At 38.7% G+C, this 19,082-nt stretch overlaps 1 protein-coding gene across 4 annotated transcripts in view; it reads right to left on the reverse strand.

Moving 5' to 3' along the window:
• ZEB1 (zinc finger E-box binding homeobox 1) overlaps positions 1 to 19,049 on the reverse strand; it is a 175,425-nt gene extending 156,376 nt beyond the window's left edge. For 2 of the 4 annotated variants that reach the window (XM_077152322.1, XM_077152312.1), the window contains exon 1: positions 18,946 to 19,049. In XM_077152322.1, the coding sequence (XP_077008437.1) occupies positions 18,946 to 19,003 (58 nt within the window). In that variant the 5' untranslated portion in view covers positions 19,004 to 19,049. Of the gene's footprint in view, positions 1 to 16,814; positions 17,457 to 18,945 lie in introns of those variants that run through there. The other 2 variants (XM_077152339.1, XM_077152331.1) reach the window with 2 other exon arrangements.
• Positions 19,050 to 19,082: the final 33 nt, after the last annotated feature.

The raw sequence follows: 19,082 nt of genomic DNA on the forward strand, positions 1-19,082 counted from the left end.
AATATCTTATAATATTTATTGGCCAAATGAGTTTACTCATTAAAGAAGAGTGTATTCAAACGCTTTGTTCAGCTTTCTATTGGGGTGTTAGTTTTAAATTCACTGACTGGAAGGAGATGTTAATATATGTGGAATACTGATCCCCATCCTCCTTATGGTGTCAACTGGTGAAAAGAAATCCTTAATTCTGATATGATCATGTTTACTAATGTTTTGCTGTTTTATGTGTGTTGTATCTTTTTTGCTCAAAGTCAGGGGACAGTCCATTATCTTCAGAAAATGTGACAGCTTTATCTTTCTCATTTAGATCCAAAATCCAGATGAAATTGATTTCTCTGAATGACATACAGAGCCAAGGAATTACTTCCCATTTGAATAACAATCTGTCCCAATTATTGACGGGGCCATCCTGTGTCCACTGATTTGCAATACCAGTGCTATGAAGATCAAGTTTCCTTAATGAGCATCCTGCTATTATCCTTCAACTATTCCCTAAAACTTTTAGTATCAGTTTGTCAAGTCCCACACATACACACACAAAACTGAATATTTGATCAGATGGCACATGATTATATATTTTAATACATAACTATATAACTATGGATCAAACCAAGGAGAACAAACATCTTTATAATATTCACTTTTCCTTCCATGAACATGGTATATTATGCCATTCAATTAAATATTCTTTTAGGTTGTTCAATAATGTTTTATAGTTTATCCATAAAGATATTGCATGGTCCTTGTTAGGTTTATTCCTAGATATTTGTATATTGTTTTGTACTCTTGTAAACAATATACTTTTATTTGTATTTCTACATGCCAGCAAAGAGTTTGAAAATATAACTGATCTTTGTATAGCGATTTTGTGTCCAAACTTAAAACTTTGAGTAAATCTGGTATTTCTGATAATTCATCTATCAACCTTTTTCTGGGCTGCACAGATATCATATTTGCCAGTAACCTGATAATTCACCTATAGATTTTTTCTGGGCTGCATAATCATATTTGCCGCAAATAACGATATATTTTTCTTTCTTATCCTTGCATCTTTTTTGTTTTGCTGTCCTGTGATAGCTAGCTCTCTAGGACAAAGCTGACCAAAAGTAACATTAGCAGGAACACTTGTCTTTTATGAAAGGGAATGAATGCTTTCAACATATAACTATTAAGTGCGATAAAGGTTAGAGGGTTTAAAAAAATCTTTATAAAGTTAAGGAGGGGCCTTTTTATTCACTGACTATTCTTTTCCTTTAAAAAGTGTATGCGGTGATTTACACTGATTTCCTAATATAAAAACCTTGAAATTCTAAGAGAAACCCAATTTGGTTATGATGTGTCATGTCTTATACACTGCTGAATCAAATACAGTAATATTTATGAGTTTTTGTACCTACACTATATTACACTACAGTTTTCATTTCTCATACTTTGTCATGTTAGCTTCACAAAATGAGTTAAGAACTGCTGTTTCTTTTTCCAAACTGCAGAATACTTTCTGTAAGACTGGAAATATTTTTCCTTGAATGTTTCATAGAACTTGCTAGTAAACCTGGCTGGAGCGGCTATTTTTCCTTGCAAGATTCTTCGTTTGTATTTTAAACCTATTCAAATAGAAAATTGAACTCAAGTCCTTCTTGAGTCAGTTTAAGCTACGTTTTCTGAGGAATTTGTCCATTTGATTTAAGTTTTCAACTGTGTAAACATAAAAGTGTTCATTCTTGTAATATCTATTATGACCTATTTTTCATCCCGGATACTGTTTTGTGACTTCTCTTTTTCCCTAATAATCCTGCCAGTGTTTTCTCGATTTTATTAATCTTGAAAATAACCTATTTACAGCTTCATGGCTTCAGGTTCACTTTTGTTTTATATTTCATTAATTTATACTCTCATCTTAATATTTCCTTTTTATTTCAAGTGAGGGATTAATTTGTCATTCTTTTTTTCTAATTCTTGAGATGGATGCATTGTTATTACTTTTTAGCCTCTATTCCTGTAAAATAAACATTAAAAGTTCATTTCCATAAAGTACTATCATTTTAGATATAACATAGGATTGATATGCAATATTTATTATTTTTAAATTAAAAATATAACTTTCATTACAAGTTTTTCTGTGACCCATGAGTTATTAGGAATTGCACATCTTAATTTACAAGCATACAGAGAAATAATGTTGTTACTTATATCTAAATTAGTAACACTGTAGACAGAGGATGTTGTGTAATTATCAATTCACTGCATTTGTTAAAACTGACTGTATTTGACTGGAACATGATCAATTTTTGTAAATGTTTCTCATGTACTCAACAACAATTCTGAAGTTAAGGGATGCAGTGTTCCATAAATGTCCACTACAGCTTGTTAATCCTTTTATTAAAATCTGTATTTTTGTTGAGTTTTCTCTTCTTATTCCAACATTTATTGACAGATTATTTCAAATACCTCCCAATGATAGTGAATTTGCCTATTTCTTCTATTTTTTGCTTTATATATTTTGAAGTTATATTATCAGGTACATACCAATTTAAAAATTATAATTCATCACTATTTAGTAGCTCTCTTTCTCTCTAGGATAGTTTTTTCTCTCAAAGTTATCTTTATATAGATATTAAGATGATTATCATCTTTCTTTTGGTTAGTATCGTCAGGTATGTTGTTTTTATTCTTTTAAATTTCAATACCCTTTTAAAAGGTGTGTTTCCAGGACATAACTGGATTTGGTTATTTTATGCAAACTGATAATAGGTTCATTTTAACTGGGGTATTTGTCAGTTTATGCATACTGTAATTACTGATACATTGCATTTGTTACTATTTTATTTTGTGCTACTTTTATTCTCCTATGTTTCTTTTCCTTCCTTTATTTTCTTTTAGGTTGAGTAATTTTTCCCATTCCATATCCCTCCTCCAGTAGTTTGGAAGATACATACACTATGTTTAGATTTTTATTCCTTATCCTAGAAATTTAATATGCATACTGAACTTTTTAATCAATAATTCTACCCCCTCCTCCAAAGTATTATGTAGTGCTTGTCTATCTATACCTACTCAATATTTACCACTTCCTGGGTTATTTACCCTCTTTGTGTCTCAGACCTTCCATCTGTAATCACTTTCCTTACCTTGTGAAAATGCAGAGAACATACTGGTCAAAGTACGATCCCTGGTGCTACCTGCAGTGCTGACATGACGAAATCCCCTGGCACTTCACAACTCAGGTGATCGTGTACAGGGTGGGATTACGTGGCTGGAGAACCTCAAGAGAGCTAACACTCTGCCTCCCTCTCCCCATGCTTCACATAGCCAGAGAATAGCCTGTCAGGATCTGCCTGACTGCCCTAAAGCATCTTAGAAGCTGGTGTAGTAAAGCTCCATGGGCATCTATTATAAAGGAAGGGGGAGGATGATGTCCTGCCTTGCAAATAAAATCAGGTAAAAGTTAAATTATTATAGCACTTTATAACTGTCCAGCTTCACTATTTTCACACATGGTATATAAGGTAATTTAAGAACATAAGTAAGGCACAATATGGTATAAATGAACAATAATGAAATGAGTAGTTAATTTTTTGGATTTTAAAAAATACAGTATATAATAATGTACAAAAGCCCTTCAGTAATATTCAAATGAGAGCACACATGTAAAACCCTTTAGAACCTGATGTAAATAAGACACTATTTTTTCCATAAGAATTATTAAACTTAGATGATGAAACATGATAAAATATCCTCAGGGCTTGGCTGTAAAAAGTTACTGGTTTTGATGCTTATCTTGTAGCATATAGTGTAACTTACAAAAAAAAAATAAAGCTAGGATTTCTTATTGAATATGAAAAACATATACCAGACCTGAATTATAACTCTTTTGAATGAGTAACACTCAAAGTTTCATTTTGTTTGGAATCTGAAATTTCTATAGATGGTTGGTTATTTTTAATGCAGACAATAAAAGAGCCAGCTCACTTATCAGCCTCATTATCATGAGTGGTCTGGCACCAAATTATGTCAGCTGAAAGCAGAGCAAAGTTAGGCTAATCGTATTTTATTAAACTTAGAGAACTGTTATCAAAGTACACATAACAGGCTCACAAGTTGGAGCTCTGCACAAAATCTTAATCTAATAATAAATGCAGAGGATCTTATACCTTTGGAGAACCACAGTTAATGGTAGTGAAATCATCTTGCTTCATAGATAGTAAGCCCACCACATGTCTGCTTGGGTTGAGAATGACAGATGTTGAAAGAAATGGAAAACCCCACAATTCCTCACAACAGCACCCAGCGCAGATACACAGGGCCATGGGGTGCAGACTTCGGCAACCACGCTCATCGCAGGGGCCACTGCTCCAGAAAGCAAGCCTTTTCCGGACATTCACAGTGACAGTGAGGTGGGAGCAGCACCATTCAGAGCCATAAGTATGGGAACCTGTTAGCACTGAGCAGTAGAGAAGCAAAAACTCAGGTGTCAGGAAGGCAGGATGAATCAGTTTTTACTTGTAGAGCTTTTTTTGCTTGTAATAAAGCAAGCATTCACCTTCTTGAATTTGTAATCATTTTAGCATTTAATAAATATAAAAACACCAAATAATGGACTCTGTATCCATAATAACCTCACTCCCCATTCACTTCCTAGACAAAATCCAAACTCAGCATGGTGGTATATGAAGTTTCTCACCTGTCTCCTACAGCCTCTCATCCCTACAGCCTAGCTATTCCTTCATCCTATACAGCTCAGTCAAACTGACTAGCAGATCCCACAAAGTTCATGTGCACATGCGTGTGTGTGTGTATGTGTGTGTGTGAGTGAGAGAGAGAGAGAGAGAGAGAGAGATGCCTTTGCACACCTGTTCCCTCTGCTTGGAATACTCATTTCCACGTTTTTACTTGGATGAACCACACCCATCCTTTCAGACTCCGTTTAAGCATCATGTACACATGTATGTGATAGAATAGCTATCACATCAGTAACCAAACTATATTCTGAAAGTTTGTTTTCCTTCCCCACTGCACTATGAGCTCCTTGGGGCAAGGTATTGTTCTGTACCTCCAAAGAGTCTCACTGCCTAGCACAGTGGAATTACATTATTCTACAGACCAACAGACTTAGGCCCAGATCTACTGAATCACAGTCCCAATTTCATAAACCAATTAATGGCAAATCCAATATGAGAATCCAAGTCTTCTATCTGCCATTTCAATGTTCTTTTCATAAATGCAACTAAGGTATAAGATCAGAAAGAAATATCCATTAATATCTACAAGGCTCAAGGCTAACATAGGGCTAAAAGGAATATAAAAACAAAAATAAAATAAAAGTCAGTTACAAAGGATTTGGAAAAAATAGGAATAATTTACTAGCTAATAGCCTTATAAAAAGAAATTGAAAAGTCAGATAGAAAAGCTGACTTAAAAATAAGAATTATATGGGAATTAGTCCAGCGGCACCTACATTTTACAGGACATGTAAAAGATAAATGTATGTAAATAAACACATGTATCAACTTATCAAAGCTCAAAGTAACTACAGTTTTTTCCTTTAGCAGTAAGAAAATGGGGAAGGGGATAAAGTATATAGCTAAAAATCAACATGATCATGCATTTATGCCAAGGTAATGTTAAAAGTGCATAAGTTACCTTTAGGGGGATCAGTTTAAGGAGGCAACATTCGTAATTTACAACTTAAATGAAAACTAATCAGTATAAGGAGAATGGACTCGATTTCCAAATAAAAATAATACATCACCAATTCACATGTATAAGTTTTTAAACATTCATGAAATACAGGAAAACAAAGCCTAAACACTAAGTCCTTCAGGTTACCTTTGGGGAGGAGAGGGGCAGTAAAATTCCTCCCCAAAGATAAGGTATTTATTCCACCAGCACCAAGGGGCCTGCGGGGGCCAGAAGCTGTGCAGCATGCTGGGGAGCACAAACGGTCGCAGGTGAGCAGACCCCACACCCAGCAGGCTGGACTTAAACTCCTGCTCCTCTACATACTGGCCTGCAACCTCGGGTCAATTACTCAATCTCTCTTTGCCTGTTTCCTCATCTGTAAAAAAAAAAAGGTCAAAAATCGTACTTATTTAACAGGGTTACTGTAAGATGCAAATGAGGTAATAGACGCCAGGTACCTGGTGCCCAGCAAGCACTGACGGTAGAATGTGCTGCAGGCACTGTGCTCTTGTCACTGCAAGTCCTACTGCTACCTGCGTGCCAGGATGAACCAGACAGCCTTCATCCTAAGGGAAACAAACCACAGCCCAGAGGGGAGACGACAGGCAAACAAACCAGAATATGGTAGAATCATCACAATAATAGGAGGGTAAAAGAAAGACCTGGGTAGAATGGAAGAAAAAATAATGCACTTCCTCTTTCATGGAAGAATTATGGAAAAAATATATCTAGGCTGAATTCCCATTCACCTGTTAAAATACACCAGGAAGCGTGGGGAGATGGGAAAGGCAGGACTTTTCAGGTAGAGGAAACAAAGTGTACCCAAAGGCGTGGAGGCAAGAAACAGCTGAGGGAATAGGTATAGAGGGTTGGCAGAAGGATGGCGGCAGGAGCTGATCCAGGACCATAAATCAGGCTCCTGTATGCCATGCTAAAGATCTTGGAATTGTCCCGGAAGTTAATACAGAGCCAGAGAAGTAATTTAATTGGGAGAATGACTGAATCAGGCTGCTTTTTACAAAAACTCGTTTTGGCAGCAACCCAGATGACAGAGAAGAGGCGGGGAACGAAATAGCAGACAAGTTTAAGAGTTCAGGTGAGAGTGGAGGATGCTAAGGCAATAGAAACAGATGGGAAAGGACTGACTGAGAGGTAGGTATTCATTATGTAGAACTGACAGATTTCGTGATTATCAGGTTACAGCAGGGGAGCTTATCCCTAGGTTCCAAACTGGGAGCTCAATACTTTGGCAGCGTCACTAACTAGATAAGGAATGTGGAGGGAAGAGCAGCTAGAGGAGACATAAGGAATTCGTTCAAATTTGAACACGTGAAGTTTGAGAATCCAGTGGGATATATAGGTGGAGAAGCTGCTCGGACAGCTGTACAGACATACATGGATCTCAGTCTAGAGGCTGGGCAACAGATAAAAATTTGAAAACATCAGCATGTAGGTGGCAGCTAAAATTAAGAGTTGGATCAAACTCATAGGTAAGGGCTAAAGAGCAAGAAGGGAAACAGAACAGGGACCTATGCCTGGTTAATCTTCCAAAGAGAAAGAGGCTCCTACAGAGAAGAAAAGGATGAGAGATGAGAAAGTAAGAAAAGAGGAATAATATGGAAGTTTAGGAAGCAAAAGCTTCTAGAAGGGTCAACAATATCAAATCCAAGGAGATCAAATAAGATAAGGACTGAGAAATGTTCATGGGATGTGGAGGTTGCTGGAGACCTTTACCAATGCAGCTTTGGGGGCCAACTGGGTGGAATCCTTACTGCAGTGAGTCAAGTAATGTACAGATGGTGAAAGAAACTTTGCATCAAAAAGACATAATTATGTCCTTTAATGAACTCAAGATAAAATGGTAGGATTAAACAAACACCTCTGTATACGGATAAAAATTATGGGACAAGAAAAAGAACTGGTATATTGCTAAATTCAGTGAAATCAGGTCAGAAGTAAGAGCCCACGAAGATAACATTCACGCTGTGCTTCACTATGGCCACTCTTCCTGGGCACCTTCCTCTGAAACTTCACCTTTTCTAAACTATGCCTCAAGGAAGTAAAACATGTCAAGGACATGAAATGTCTTAAAAACATTGACCGAGTAGTGCAATACAATTGCTTTTGGCTTAAAAGGTATAAAACCAAAAACCAGGATCAATGTTTCACTACAATCTTGACCTTTGGTTCTTTATTTGGGTCCTGAAAAACATTTTTTAAATCCAAATACAAATTCTTATTTTGTTTTGCATGAGTTACACCAAGTTTTTGTCTCTTACTAATTACTCAAGACTATCTCATACAGGTTTGTAGATAAAGTTCAAAATAGAGGATAAACAAAAATTAATCTGAAATGGATCATGGGCCTAAATGTTAAAGCTACAAACCTCTTAAAAATGGGAGAAAATCTTCACCTTGAAGTGGGCAAAGGTTTCTTAGGAAAAAAGTGCAAATGAATAAAATGATAAATTGGACTTCATCAAAATTTAAAACTTTTGCACTTTAAAGATACCACTAAGAAAAATTTTTTAAAACAGGTCACAATTGGGAGAAAATATTTACAAGAACTGGGATCCAGAGTATATAAAGAATTCCTACAATGCAGCAATAAAAAGAAAAGCAACCCAGTAAAAATGGACAAATGATTTAAGCAGATTTCATAAAAGATCTAAAAATGGCCAATGGGCACATCAAAAGATGTTCAGACAAATTAAAAATAAAGGTATGCTACTACAAACCTATCAGAACAGCTAAAATTAGAATAAGGGACAAACACCAAATTTCTGTAAGGATGTGGAGCAACTAGAACTCTCAAACACTGCTGGGGGAAATGTAAAACGTTATAAACACTTTGGGAAAAAGTTTGGCAGTTTCTTACAATCTGAACCAGCAATTCTACTCCTTACTCGAGAGAAATGTAACATACATTTATACAAAAATGTGTATGTAAATGTTCATAGCAGCTTTATTCATTATAGCCAACTGGACATAACTCAAATGTGCCCTGATAGATGAATGGATAAACAAATTGTGGTACATCAACGCCACAGAATATTACCCAGCAATAAAAAATGAATTACTGACACCTGCAATAATGATCAATCTCAGAAACATTATGTTGAGCAAAGCTCAGACACAACAGTACACATACTGTACAATCCCATTTATATGTAACTGTAAAGACCAAAAGCAGAAGGTTCATTGCTTGGGGCTGGGGTGGGGGGTGAGGTTCACTGGGATGGGATACAAAGGAACTTTGTGGACAAGGAAATGTTCTATATCTTGACTGTGCTGGTGTTTACATGGATTTATCAAAACTCATCAAAATGTACATACATCATTTATTGTATGTAAATAACACCTCAACCAAGCTTCTTAGTAAAAAACTACAACGGGATACATGTGCTGGTTTGAATCTGTTATGTACCCCCAGAAAAGACTATGTTCTTTTAATCCAATCTTGTGGGGCAGATCTATTGTTCGGTAGGCCCTTTGGATTAGGTTGTTTCCATGAAGATGTGATCCCACCCACTTAAGGTTAGTATTAATTCACTCGCCATAGTCCTTTAAAGCAGAGACATTTTGGAGAGAGCCAAGAGAAGCTAAGAAAGAAAAAACCCACAGAGACATTTTGGAAGACATAGCCATGTGCCTTCCAATATGACAAAGGAACTGCGGCTGGCAGCAGCCTATCCTTCAAGAAGGTACCCTCTTATTGGTACCTTAATTTGGATATTTTCAGGGCCTTAGAATTCTAACTTGTAACTTAATAAATCCCCATTGAAAAAGACAATTCATTTCAGGTATACTGCATTCTGGTAACTTTTTGCCTTATCATCTGTACTGTAAGAACATAGCAAGACAACCATTTCCTTCAATGCAACTGCAAGCCAAGTGCATATATTAAAAATCTGTAGGCTTCACATTGCTTAGCCTATTCAAAGATAAAATATGAAGCTTAGCTTCCTTGAGCTTGGCTTCTCTGACCTGTGCAACTGAATAACACTAGCATATTATTCTTGAAGTTCATGTCAATACTATGCATAAAAACAAAATTGTGAGGTCTTTATACAACACCCCTTCAAAAGAGTCAAATACAGCCTTCCTCAAAATAAAAACCAAAGTAGCACAGACATGAAATATCAGTGTGTATTACTAGGTTACTGATCTATTACCAGTGTATCAAAACAGCCTTATCTAAAGCCAGAATGACTAAACAATGTTTAAGGTCAAAGCTATAGACACAGTGAACAAGTTTTAAAACAACATCCTTTTAGATGGGAGTGATATTAGTTAGAGTTAATACTGTCATAAGGATAAGAAATTAAATATCAGTTGATGAAAAACATAGTTAAAATAAATACACTGAATCTAATAATACATAGATTTTTTAAATGGCCATTTTTTGAATGCTTAAAACATGTACTATATCCCCTGCTTCATATGCCTTGTCTTCTTTAAGCTACCCATGCTGAGATTATCACCCCTACTTACCCATGAGGAAACTGGAGTATGGAAGACTAAAGAATATTGGCCAAGGTGACACAGCAAATAAATGACAGCATCAACCCAAGCTCCTAACCACTGTTTGCTCCTTTTAAGAAATAAATGCTATATTTAAAAGGTGAATTCCAGATGCATTAAAGACCTGAACATAAAAGGTAAAATTACAAAACTAATAGAAGAATATCTTTGCAATCTAGGGATTAGGAAGAACCTCTTACTAACCTCAACAATTTGATAAACTTGAATACATCAAAACGAAAGATTACTGTACCATAGTCAAAGTTAACAGATAACTGACACAGCGGGCAAGATATCTGCAACGTCTAATATCATCAAAGGATTACTATCTCAAATAGGCAAGGAATTCTGGAATTTGAAAAGACAGAAACCCAATCACAGAAAATTGACAAAGGTTGAAAACAGGCAAGACACGAGAGGAAAACCAAATGGCAAGCAAGGATATAAAGAAATGATCAACGAGAAACATAAATTAAAACAACCATGAGATTTTATTTTATAACTGTTGAATTATTAAAATGTAGGATGTTCTACAATTCCAAAGGCTGATAGAAATGTGTGAAAATAGGAATCTTTCTTCACTGTTGGTGAGGGTAAAAACTGGGTAGCCATTTTAGAAATAATCCGGCAGTAATTAATAGTATTAAATATGTGACTAACCTACAATTTAGCAATACCACTCCTGGATATATGTCCCCAGAGAAATTCTTCTACACTTACTAAGCACATGTAGGAGAATATTAATCTCATAATTATTTGTATCCAAGAGATGGAGCCAACCTGTACCTCCACCATTAGGGGAATGGGTAAGTATTTTGTTACATGCAAACCATGCAGTACCATATCCAGTCAGAAGCAATGAACCAGATGTGCATACAGCAACATGGACCTATCCTGTACAATCCCAGGTAAAGAACAGTAAAGTTTTACAAGGATAAATACCTAACCAACAACATGTGTAAAAACTATTAGATTTGGTACAAGTGAGGGTTGGGAGAGAGAGTGACTGGGAGTTGAGATTGGGAATAAGGAAAAAAAATGAAAGCCCAAATAAGAGATCAGCCATGTACAGAGTGGGACTATTAGGATACTCTAAAGTAATACTAATGTTCTAACTGACAAAGTCATATAAACCTCCAAATTCAACAAACTGTACATATGAATCAGAAATCCTTCTTTCTGAAATGAATAAGCATTCTACAGAATAAAAGTGTTTTTACTATGAGAAACTTGAAAAATTAATTCATAGATCTAATTCTTGTCTGTTACCTTCAAAGATAAATATGTTCAAAATGATCTAATGAAAGAACACTGCACTAGGAACCTGAAAAGCTGACCTAGTTCAAGCTAACTGGGAATATGAATTTGACAAAGTCATTTTTCCTCTTTGAATCTGTTTCTTAATCTGCAAAAATAGTTTTGAATGATTCTCCCAAATCCTCCAGCTGCAAAATTATTTCACTTTGTGTTTTTAACACATCTTCATATAAGACTACTTCCTCTATCCTCCAACTGTTCCCCCTACCAAAAAAAAAAAAAAGAGTATCAAGAAAGGTTTAAAAAAAAAAGGTTTAGAGAGTGATGCAGCAACTGAAGCAAACAACAACTTATTTTGGGGTAGGAAGGAAAAAACAGTAAGATACAGTGATTTTCAAAGCCTTTTGAAGTATCCAAGGCAGAGCAAGGTTACCTTAAACCCAGGTTCTGACAGGGATACTAGATTCACTACTCAACTTCTGCTAATGAAAATATAGGTACTTGTTAGATACATGTTGACATTTATAAAATTATATTTTAGGGATGCTGCAATTTCACATTTTCTGACCAGATATAATTACTGATGTACCAATAAAGGCTACATTTGAAAATGTGTCCCTAAGTAGCTCTGGTTTAAAAAAAATGAATATGAAAAGTGCAGAAAATAAAAAAACAAAAAATCTACTCCTTGAAGGATTTTACTATATGCTATTCCATATATCATTATATCTGTCTGGCATTATTCCTTCTCAAACAATATGTTAAAAGTCTCTTTTTCTACTTGAAGAACCTAAATTTCAGTTTATCTATATCAGTTTTCACATTAACAAATTATTTTGGATGTTTCCTAAATATATATTAAATGTATGATTCCATAAAAAATTATCATTTTTTATTAATAAACTCATCACAGAGGAGTGTCTGCTTAACACAAAGCAAGTATTCTGTTAGAACTGTGAACTAAATAGGTATAAAGACCTTAAAAATAAAGGAAATCAGAATATATTGTAGGCTGATGAATATGGATAGTAACCGAGATATCTAAAGTATAATGGGCATCACACTTCATTTAAAAAGTGAAATCAGAATATTTAGAATACCTAAAAATTTGAAACTGGAATGTTTTTAAAGAGAAACTAAGAGGGCTGTCAAGTCTAAGAAAACAACAACAAACAAGAAACTGTTATCATTTGTAGATTTATCTTCCATTCACATTTAATTTTAAGGAATGCCTTGGGGTGGGGGGTTAGCTGCAAGGTCACAAGCATCAGTCACTAATAATTCCAACACAGATGTAGTTGTTATTGTGAAAAAAAAAAAAAGATGATGAGAGGTTTCCTCGGGTGACCACACTCGGAGGCTTTGTGCCAGCAGTCCTAGCTATGTCTCAAACTTCATCCATCAAGTCTTGATAAACACATAATGCTGATCATGAAAAATGCGTCTATGGACAGATAAAGGCAATTTCTATGTTTATAGAAAATAGGTATTAAATGACAAGCAGCTTTTTGAAGAAATAAGTTGAGAGACAAATAAGTCCTTTGAGAATGAAAAAATAATAATCTAATAAAGCCTCATATATGTAATACAAGCAGACACTCGAACTAGGCTTTTTGCTCCTCCTTTTGGAATCTTTCAATTTACCTAAACCCCTGAGTCATTCCCGAATATGTTCTAACAGAACTAATGAAATGAGCTCTAAACATTACATTTTTGTCTGAAAACAATCATAAGCAATTTTTACTTAAAGAGCATTTTTTTTTCTCATAACACAGTACATTATACTGCCATATTTTCAAGCGACCCAATTTCAGGTTAATAAACAGCATAACTCATCTCCATCAAAGTTAAAATCCAGACATGCTCACATCATACCAAAAAATTTTATTTAGTGAAGTTGATGTCCTAAGAATGTTTCCTTTGGGGATACAAATATTCAAAACACTATCCCACCCAAAAGAAAAATTATTTCCTATAGATAAGTATTAAATTTTAACTCGGGTTGTTACAAAAGTTTTTCTACTGTGTATCTGTCAATCAATTTTTATTTTCTACTTTAAATTTACTTAACTAGTGATATGTAAGCATCTACCTTAAAGAGTATTTTGAAAACAGCTTATCATATTTCTAATCGGGGCACTATTACTAGTTTAAACTCTTTTGAATTTTCTTTTAACCATGCACTTTCATTTCAGCCTATAACTCTATTAAAACTGAACTACATTCATTTATTCGCGATCATGCTGCAAAGATTACTAAACCTTTTTCAGTCCTAAGTACTATTTCTGCAACATCATCCAATCCTCTGAGCTCTCATCGCACTCTGCACAACCCCTGTACCACTTTCCTCTCCTCTGCAAGGCAGCACAGGTAGCTAAGGGCAGCTAACAATGCAATTTCACATGACACTGCTTCTGTGTTTACATCTGGCTCCAATCACATGCTTAGAAGTGATTTATATACGGAAAAGCAAAAGAGGGGGTGGGCACCAGAAAAACACAACTATGAGAAATCATTGAGGTGTTATTCAAAAAAATATGCTTCCCAACTCGATAGAGGCTTTCATCATATGCTTCAAAACTACTAAAATTGCAAACCCTGGAAACTATGATGTTTAAAAAATACTGGGAGCTAGAGAGAATTAACAGATATCTTGCATGTTTTTATATCAGGCTCCTCTTAACAAGTAACTGATGCTTTCAATGCATAAGATACGTTAAGGTCTGCTCTGAGCTACAATTAAATATGTCACAGTTTTGTGATAAAGTGCTTCAGTTCATAAAAAACGTAACGGAATCACTCCTGTTCACTACTAGGCTCTCAGGAAATAGGAGAAAACCAAATTCAAGAAATAACCATCAGTAAATAAAAAATCTGGTATTCATGTATATACATATATTCAAAGAACCATGACACCCTAAAATGAGAAATTCACACAAGCTTATCTGATTAGCTCAAATAATTCCTACTTAATTCAATTTAAAAAGTACAACCATTACATCAGTGCTGGTACATTTATAGAAAGACCATTAAAAATAATAAGGGAAATCAATACTGTTAACATATAACTTCAGTGAAAGACTTCCTAGAGTTTACAGTTATAATACAATTATATGTAAACAAACAAAAAGCATACAACGAATTACATTAAATTGCATGCAATTATTCACATATAAAAAGTTTTTCAACTTATATAGTCTATTGCAAAGTAAGAATCTTTGGATATAACCACACAAAACTACAGAGAATTGTCACTGCACTTAAAGCCTCAAAACAAACTTACATGCCCTAATTTAGAGCTGGTAAATTTCAAAATCATATAATCCCTGATTTTTAACTTACGATATGAAGGTGGGGGAGGAAGACCAGTAAGAGACTTGAAGGGAATGGAAAAGATAGAATCTAAAAATCACTAGCATCTGAATGGCTGACAGGTGGTTAACACCTTATTTAGTAGCTGCCTGCCAACCTCTCTCCAGTTTAAGTCTGCAGAAGTTATGGAAAAATAATTACATAATATTAACAATTAATCACAATTGTCCTTACCATATTTTAAAATTTTATATATTTTACTGTTTAAGAATATATCAACAGGGGTTCTACTAAGAATAAAACAGGAGATTTAAAAATACAGTAATTACACAAAAATAAACACAGAGGGTCAATCATAAAATATTCTTCCCCAAGCCTAACATAAAAGAAAACTTTTTACAAAAAAAATTAAAAATAAAAAAAGAGCAGTAATACCGCTGATCTAAAATGGAAAGATAATGAATAGCCATCTCGATTTCAAGATTTAAAGAACTCAAATGCATAAAGCTGTTCAAGTAAAAACATTCCTACTTCTTTCTAAGCTTAGAAGATGAGAAAATGGTTATGCCAAGTTGACCCAAGGCTAGTTTTAAATAGCAATGAAGCAGAATTATATGGAAGGTCCCAAGCAGCACAGGAAATAGAGGGCCTTGTGGTACCGCTATAACAATAATCATTTTTTGTTAGCATCCTCTACTGGTGGTTTCCCAAGACAGCAACGAGAATGGCACTTATCACAGAAAGATATGTACCTGGCATTCCATCTAAAGTGAATTAATCAGCATGTAGTCATTAGTAGCTATAGAGCACATTTCCCCCAAAAGATTAAGAAATGAAAGAAACACACAAGTGGAAAACGACCACAGAGAGATTTTTAAAATACAACCAAGCGTCAACTTATAAATGGGAAAAATCAATTTAAGCAATTCTAAGGCCACTCCTTTAGAGATGGCTAACATCATTACCATGAAGTTGCCACATAAGGCTGATGCTCTGGCCAGACCTTGCTTCACTGGGTTAGTCCTGTCAATTTACATTACTTGATACTCCCATGGACACTCTACCCTGCAAATATATTTCAGAGAGGAAATTAAAATGCTTTCCTGGAGGCTTAGCAGTCAAATCTGCATACCTTAGGTCAAAAGGAACAAAAATATTATTTACATTGAAATAACAATATCAAGTATCTCTATACCACCCAATGCATCACTTATTTCTTCACTAAAAGGATTTAAGGGTTAACATTTTTTTTTCTAGGCGATTCTCTCCAATAAACATCTGCAACTTAAACATGACTGCGTTGCTAATAAATATTAACCAGTACTTATCCTGAGGTTTCACAACACAATGGCATATAACTTCATTTTTCATTTGCAAAATAAAAGGTTAAATCAAATAACATGGCTATAATCATCAGCGGTGGATAAGATGCATTTGAGAACAAAAAGAAATACAAGGACAGAGCCAAAAGTGATGAAAATGGAAGATACCTGTACTGGTACGGTACTATCTTAAACACCTTTTGTTTTCTGGGAGTAATGCATACCACAGACAAGACGTTTTGTGCTAAAGAGCCCCAAATCTGTTTTTCTAATACTAAACACAAAGGAAAAACACTGACAGCAAGCGTGGTAAATAAATCCCTCCCTTGAGAATGAAAGCAGCAGACAGGAGGGGGCTGACATACAAGCAGGAGAAAACTAAACACCATCTTTTTTCTACCTGCACAAGTTGCCATTTGCTGCAGCGATCAAGAGCCTCTTTTTCCTGTAGATTTCAAGTCCCTTTCAGGATCGCTTTTTTCCCCCGTAAGTCATCTGTTGATATGCCTTACGAGTGTAATATTCCTATCACGGGATCTTTAGGAGAAAAATCCATTCTATGCTGTTCAGGTAAACATGTTTACAGCAGCTGCACAAACGCGGGGTGGTTCAGACTCGCATGTCACACACATGTCGTCAGCACCAAGAAAAGCCCCTTTCTTTGACGATCAACATTTTAAATAAGGTAAAAAACGAACAGCACTTTCCAAGCCAACTTACCTTTCATAAAGCCACATCAGCAACGGCGGCAACAGCTCAATATAGAACGCGCACTATTTGACGCTAAAACAGGAAATTAAAATTGCAATAGCCTATGCACCGCTCCGTGCTGTAACAAGTCATCGCTCTACAATGAGGACACGAAACACACCTTTCAATCACAACTAACAGATGTATTTAAAATGCCAGTGTTTATTCAAATATCTAAAATCATTCCTTAAAGCAGTGATTTTAATGTAGGCTCAAATATATTAAAAATACGTTTACGATTGGAAGGAAACATCTTGGCACAGCTTAAAATCTTCGTAGCTGCCTCCAGACAGGAAATCCCACACAAAATCTAAAATTGCCAGGAAAGGTTACAAAACCTTGCGTTTCGCATCCCGGAGGGGAGGGAGAAAGAGAGCAGGCGCGGGGGGCGGGGGACGGCGCGCGCGAGTTTTCCCTGAAACACACATTTCCTTATTTTCTGCACGACGCGGCGATTTCACCCGGCGCGTACGTATTTCCCCACTCCTACAAACTCGTTTTCAAACCCAAGCAGGCCCCGGGGTAAGCCCCCCGGCCCAAGCCACCCGTGAAATTCCTTATATAGCCTGGGCCGGCGGCAGCAGGCAGGGCCCGCGGGCCGTTACCGCCCATTATTATACAAACAGGTACCGCGCGGGGACGCGCGGGGGCACCTCGCCCCGGCGCGCCCGCCGCCCCCGCGCCCCAGTCTCGCCCCGCTCGCCGGATCAACTCTCCAGACAATAAAACCCAGCGGACCTCGGGCTGCTGGAGAAGAGCGAGAGAAAGGCCACCGCCACGGCCGAGATGAGCAGGGACGCAATCAACTTGCAACGTCGCTCCAAACTGGAAAACGCGACTGTACACCCAAAAGCATACGTACGGGGCTCTCGCGCTCTCTTTTTAACTCTCACGCCAGGCCGGTGTGTGTGTATGTGTGTATGCGTGTGCGTGTGTGTTGCCCCGGCAAATCAACACAAATCAATAAACACTGCGGCTGCGAGAGCTACGGAGACGTCTGTCCGTCGGTCCGTCTGCCCCTCCCCCACTCCTCTTCTCCACCCGAGACCGAGAGCGCCGGCCAAGCTCTATTATCCGGCTTCAGCGCTCCGCGCGTCCGGCCCAGGTAACAACTTCCCCAAAAACCGAAAGAGAAAAAAGAGAAGCGCCCGCACCGAACCCCGTCCCTGCGCCGAGAGCGCGTGCCCCCAGGGAGGGGGAGCTGTCCGCACCGCTCCCCCGTCTCTAGGACCAGGGCATAACTCCGCCAACACCCCCGGGCGCCGCGCCAGCCGCCCTCCCGAGATTTCCCAGGCAGCAGCAAGTAGGTGCCCGTCCCTGCCCAGCGGCCCTCCCCACGGAGTGAACGCGTCTCGGGGCTCGGCTCGCGCGCGGGGAGGTGGGGGTAGGGGGAGGTGGGCGCCCAGGGCCCCGCGCCTTCCGCGCCGGGGCCGACCCCGCGAGCGCGCCGCGCCCCGGGTCACAACTTTGCCGCCGCCGCCCGAGCCCGTCCGCCCGCGGCGCGCACCCCCGGCGCCGGCGCACACACACACGCGCGCCCCCGGACACGCACCCCGCGGGCCGCCCCGTCCCGCCCGCGCGCCGGGGGCCCGAGCGACTGCCCGGGCCGCGCTCCCAGGGAGGCGCGGGGACAAGTTTGCCCTGGGCGCCGGGGCCTCGGCGCTGAGGGGGAATAAGGCGGAGGGGCCCCGGGGGAGGGGACGAGAGGGGCGCGAGGGTGGGGGGAAAAGAGTGGGGAAAAGTGCGGAAAGAAGCAACAGCCGCTCCCCCCGGGACCGAAAAGTGCCCGCCGGCCTCCCGGCGCCGGGGATGCGGCGCGGCGGCTAACGGTCCAGGGAGCAGCAGGGCGGCGGGAGCCGCTAGGCGGAGAGGCCAGGTAAGAGACATAACGGTTCAGGGAGAGCTAGCAGCCGCGGCGCGGCTCGGCAGCGGCGGCGGCGGCCGAGGGGGGCAGACAGCACTACTTTCTACTTTCCCACTCCACTTGGCCCGTCCCTGCCCCGGCAGCCCCCGGCCCGGCTCGCCCCCCTCACCCCCAGGGGCGCCCCGGCTGCCCGGCTCCCCCTGACTCCGCCGCTCCCCGGTCCCCTCCGCCACTCACCGTTATTGCGCCGCGGGTTCGCCTGCTTTCTGCGCTTACACCTGGGGCCATCCGCCATGATCCTCTCGCTTGTGTCTAAATGCTCGAGTCACCTCCTCCCCCTCCCTCCCTCCCCCTTCCCCCCCACCCCTCCGCCT

This window comes from Tamandua tetradactyla, chromosome 1 (genome assembly GCF_023851605.1).
Source record: "Tamandua tetradactyla isolate mTamTet1 chromosome 1, mTamTet1.pri, whole genome shotgun sequence".
Taxonomy (NCBI): domain Eukaryota; kingdom Metazoa; phylum Chordata; class Mammalia; order Pilosa; family Myrmecophagidae; genus Tamandua; species Tamandua tetradactyla.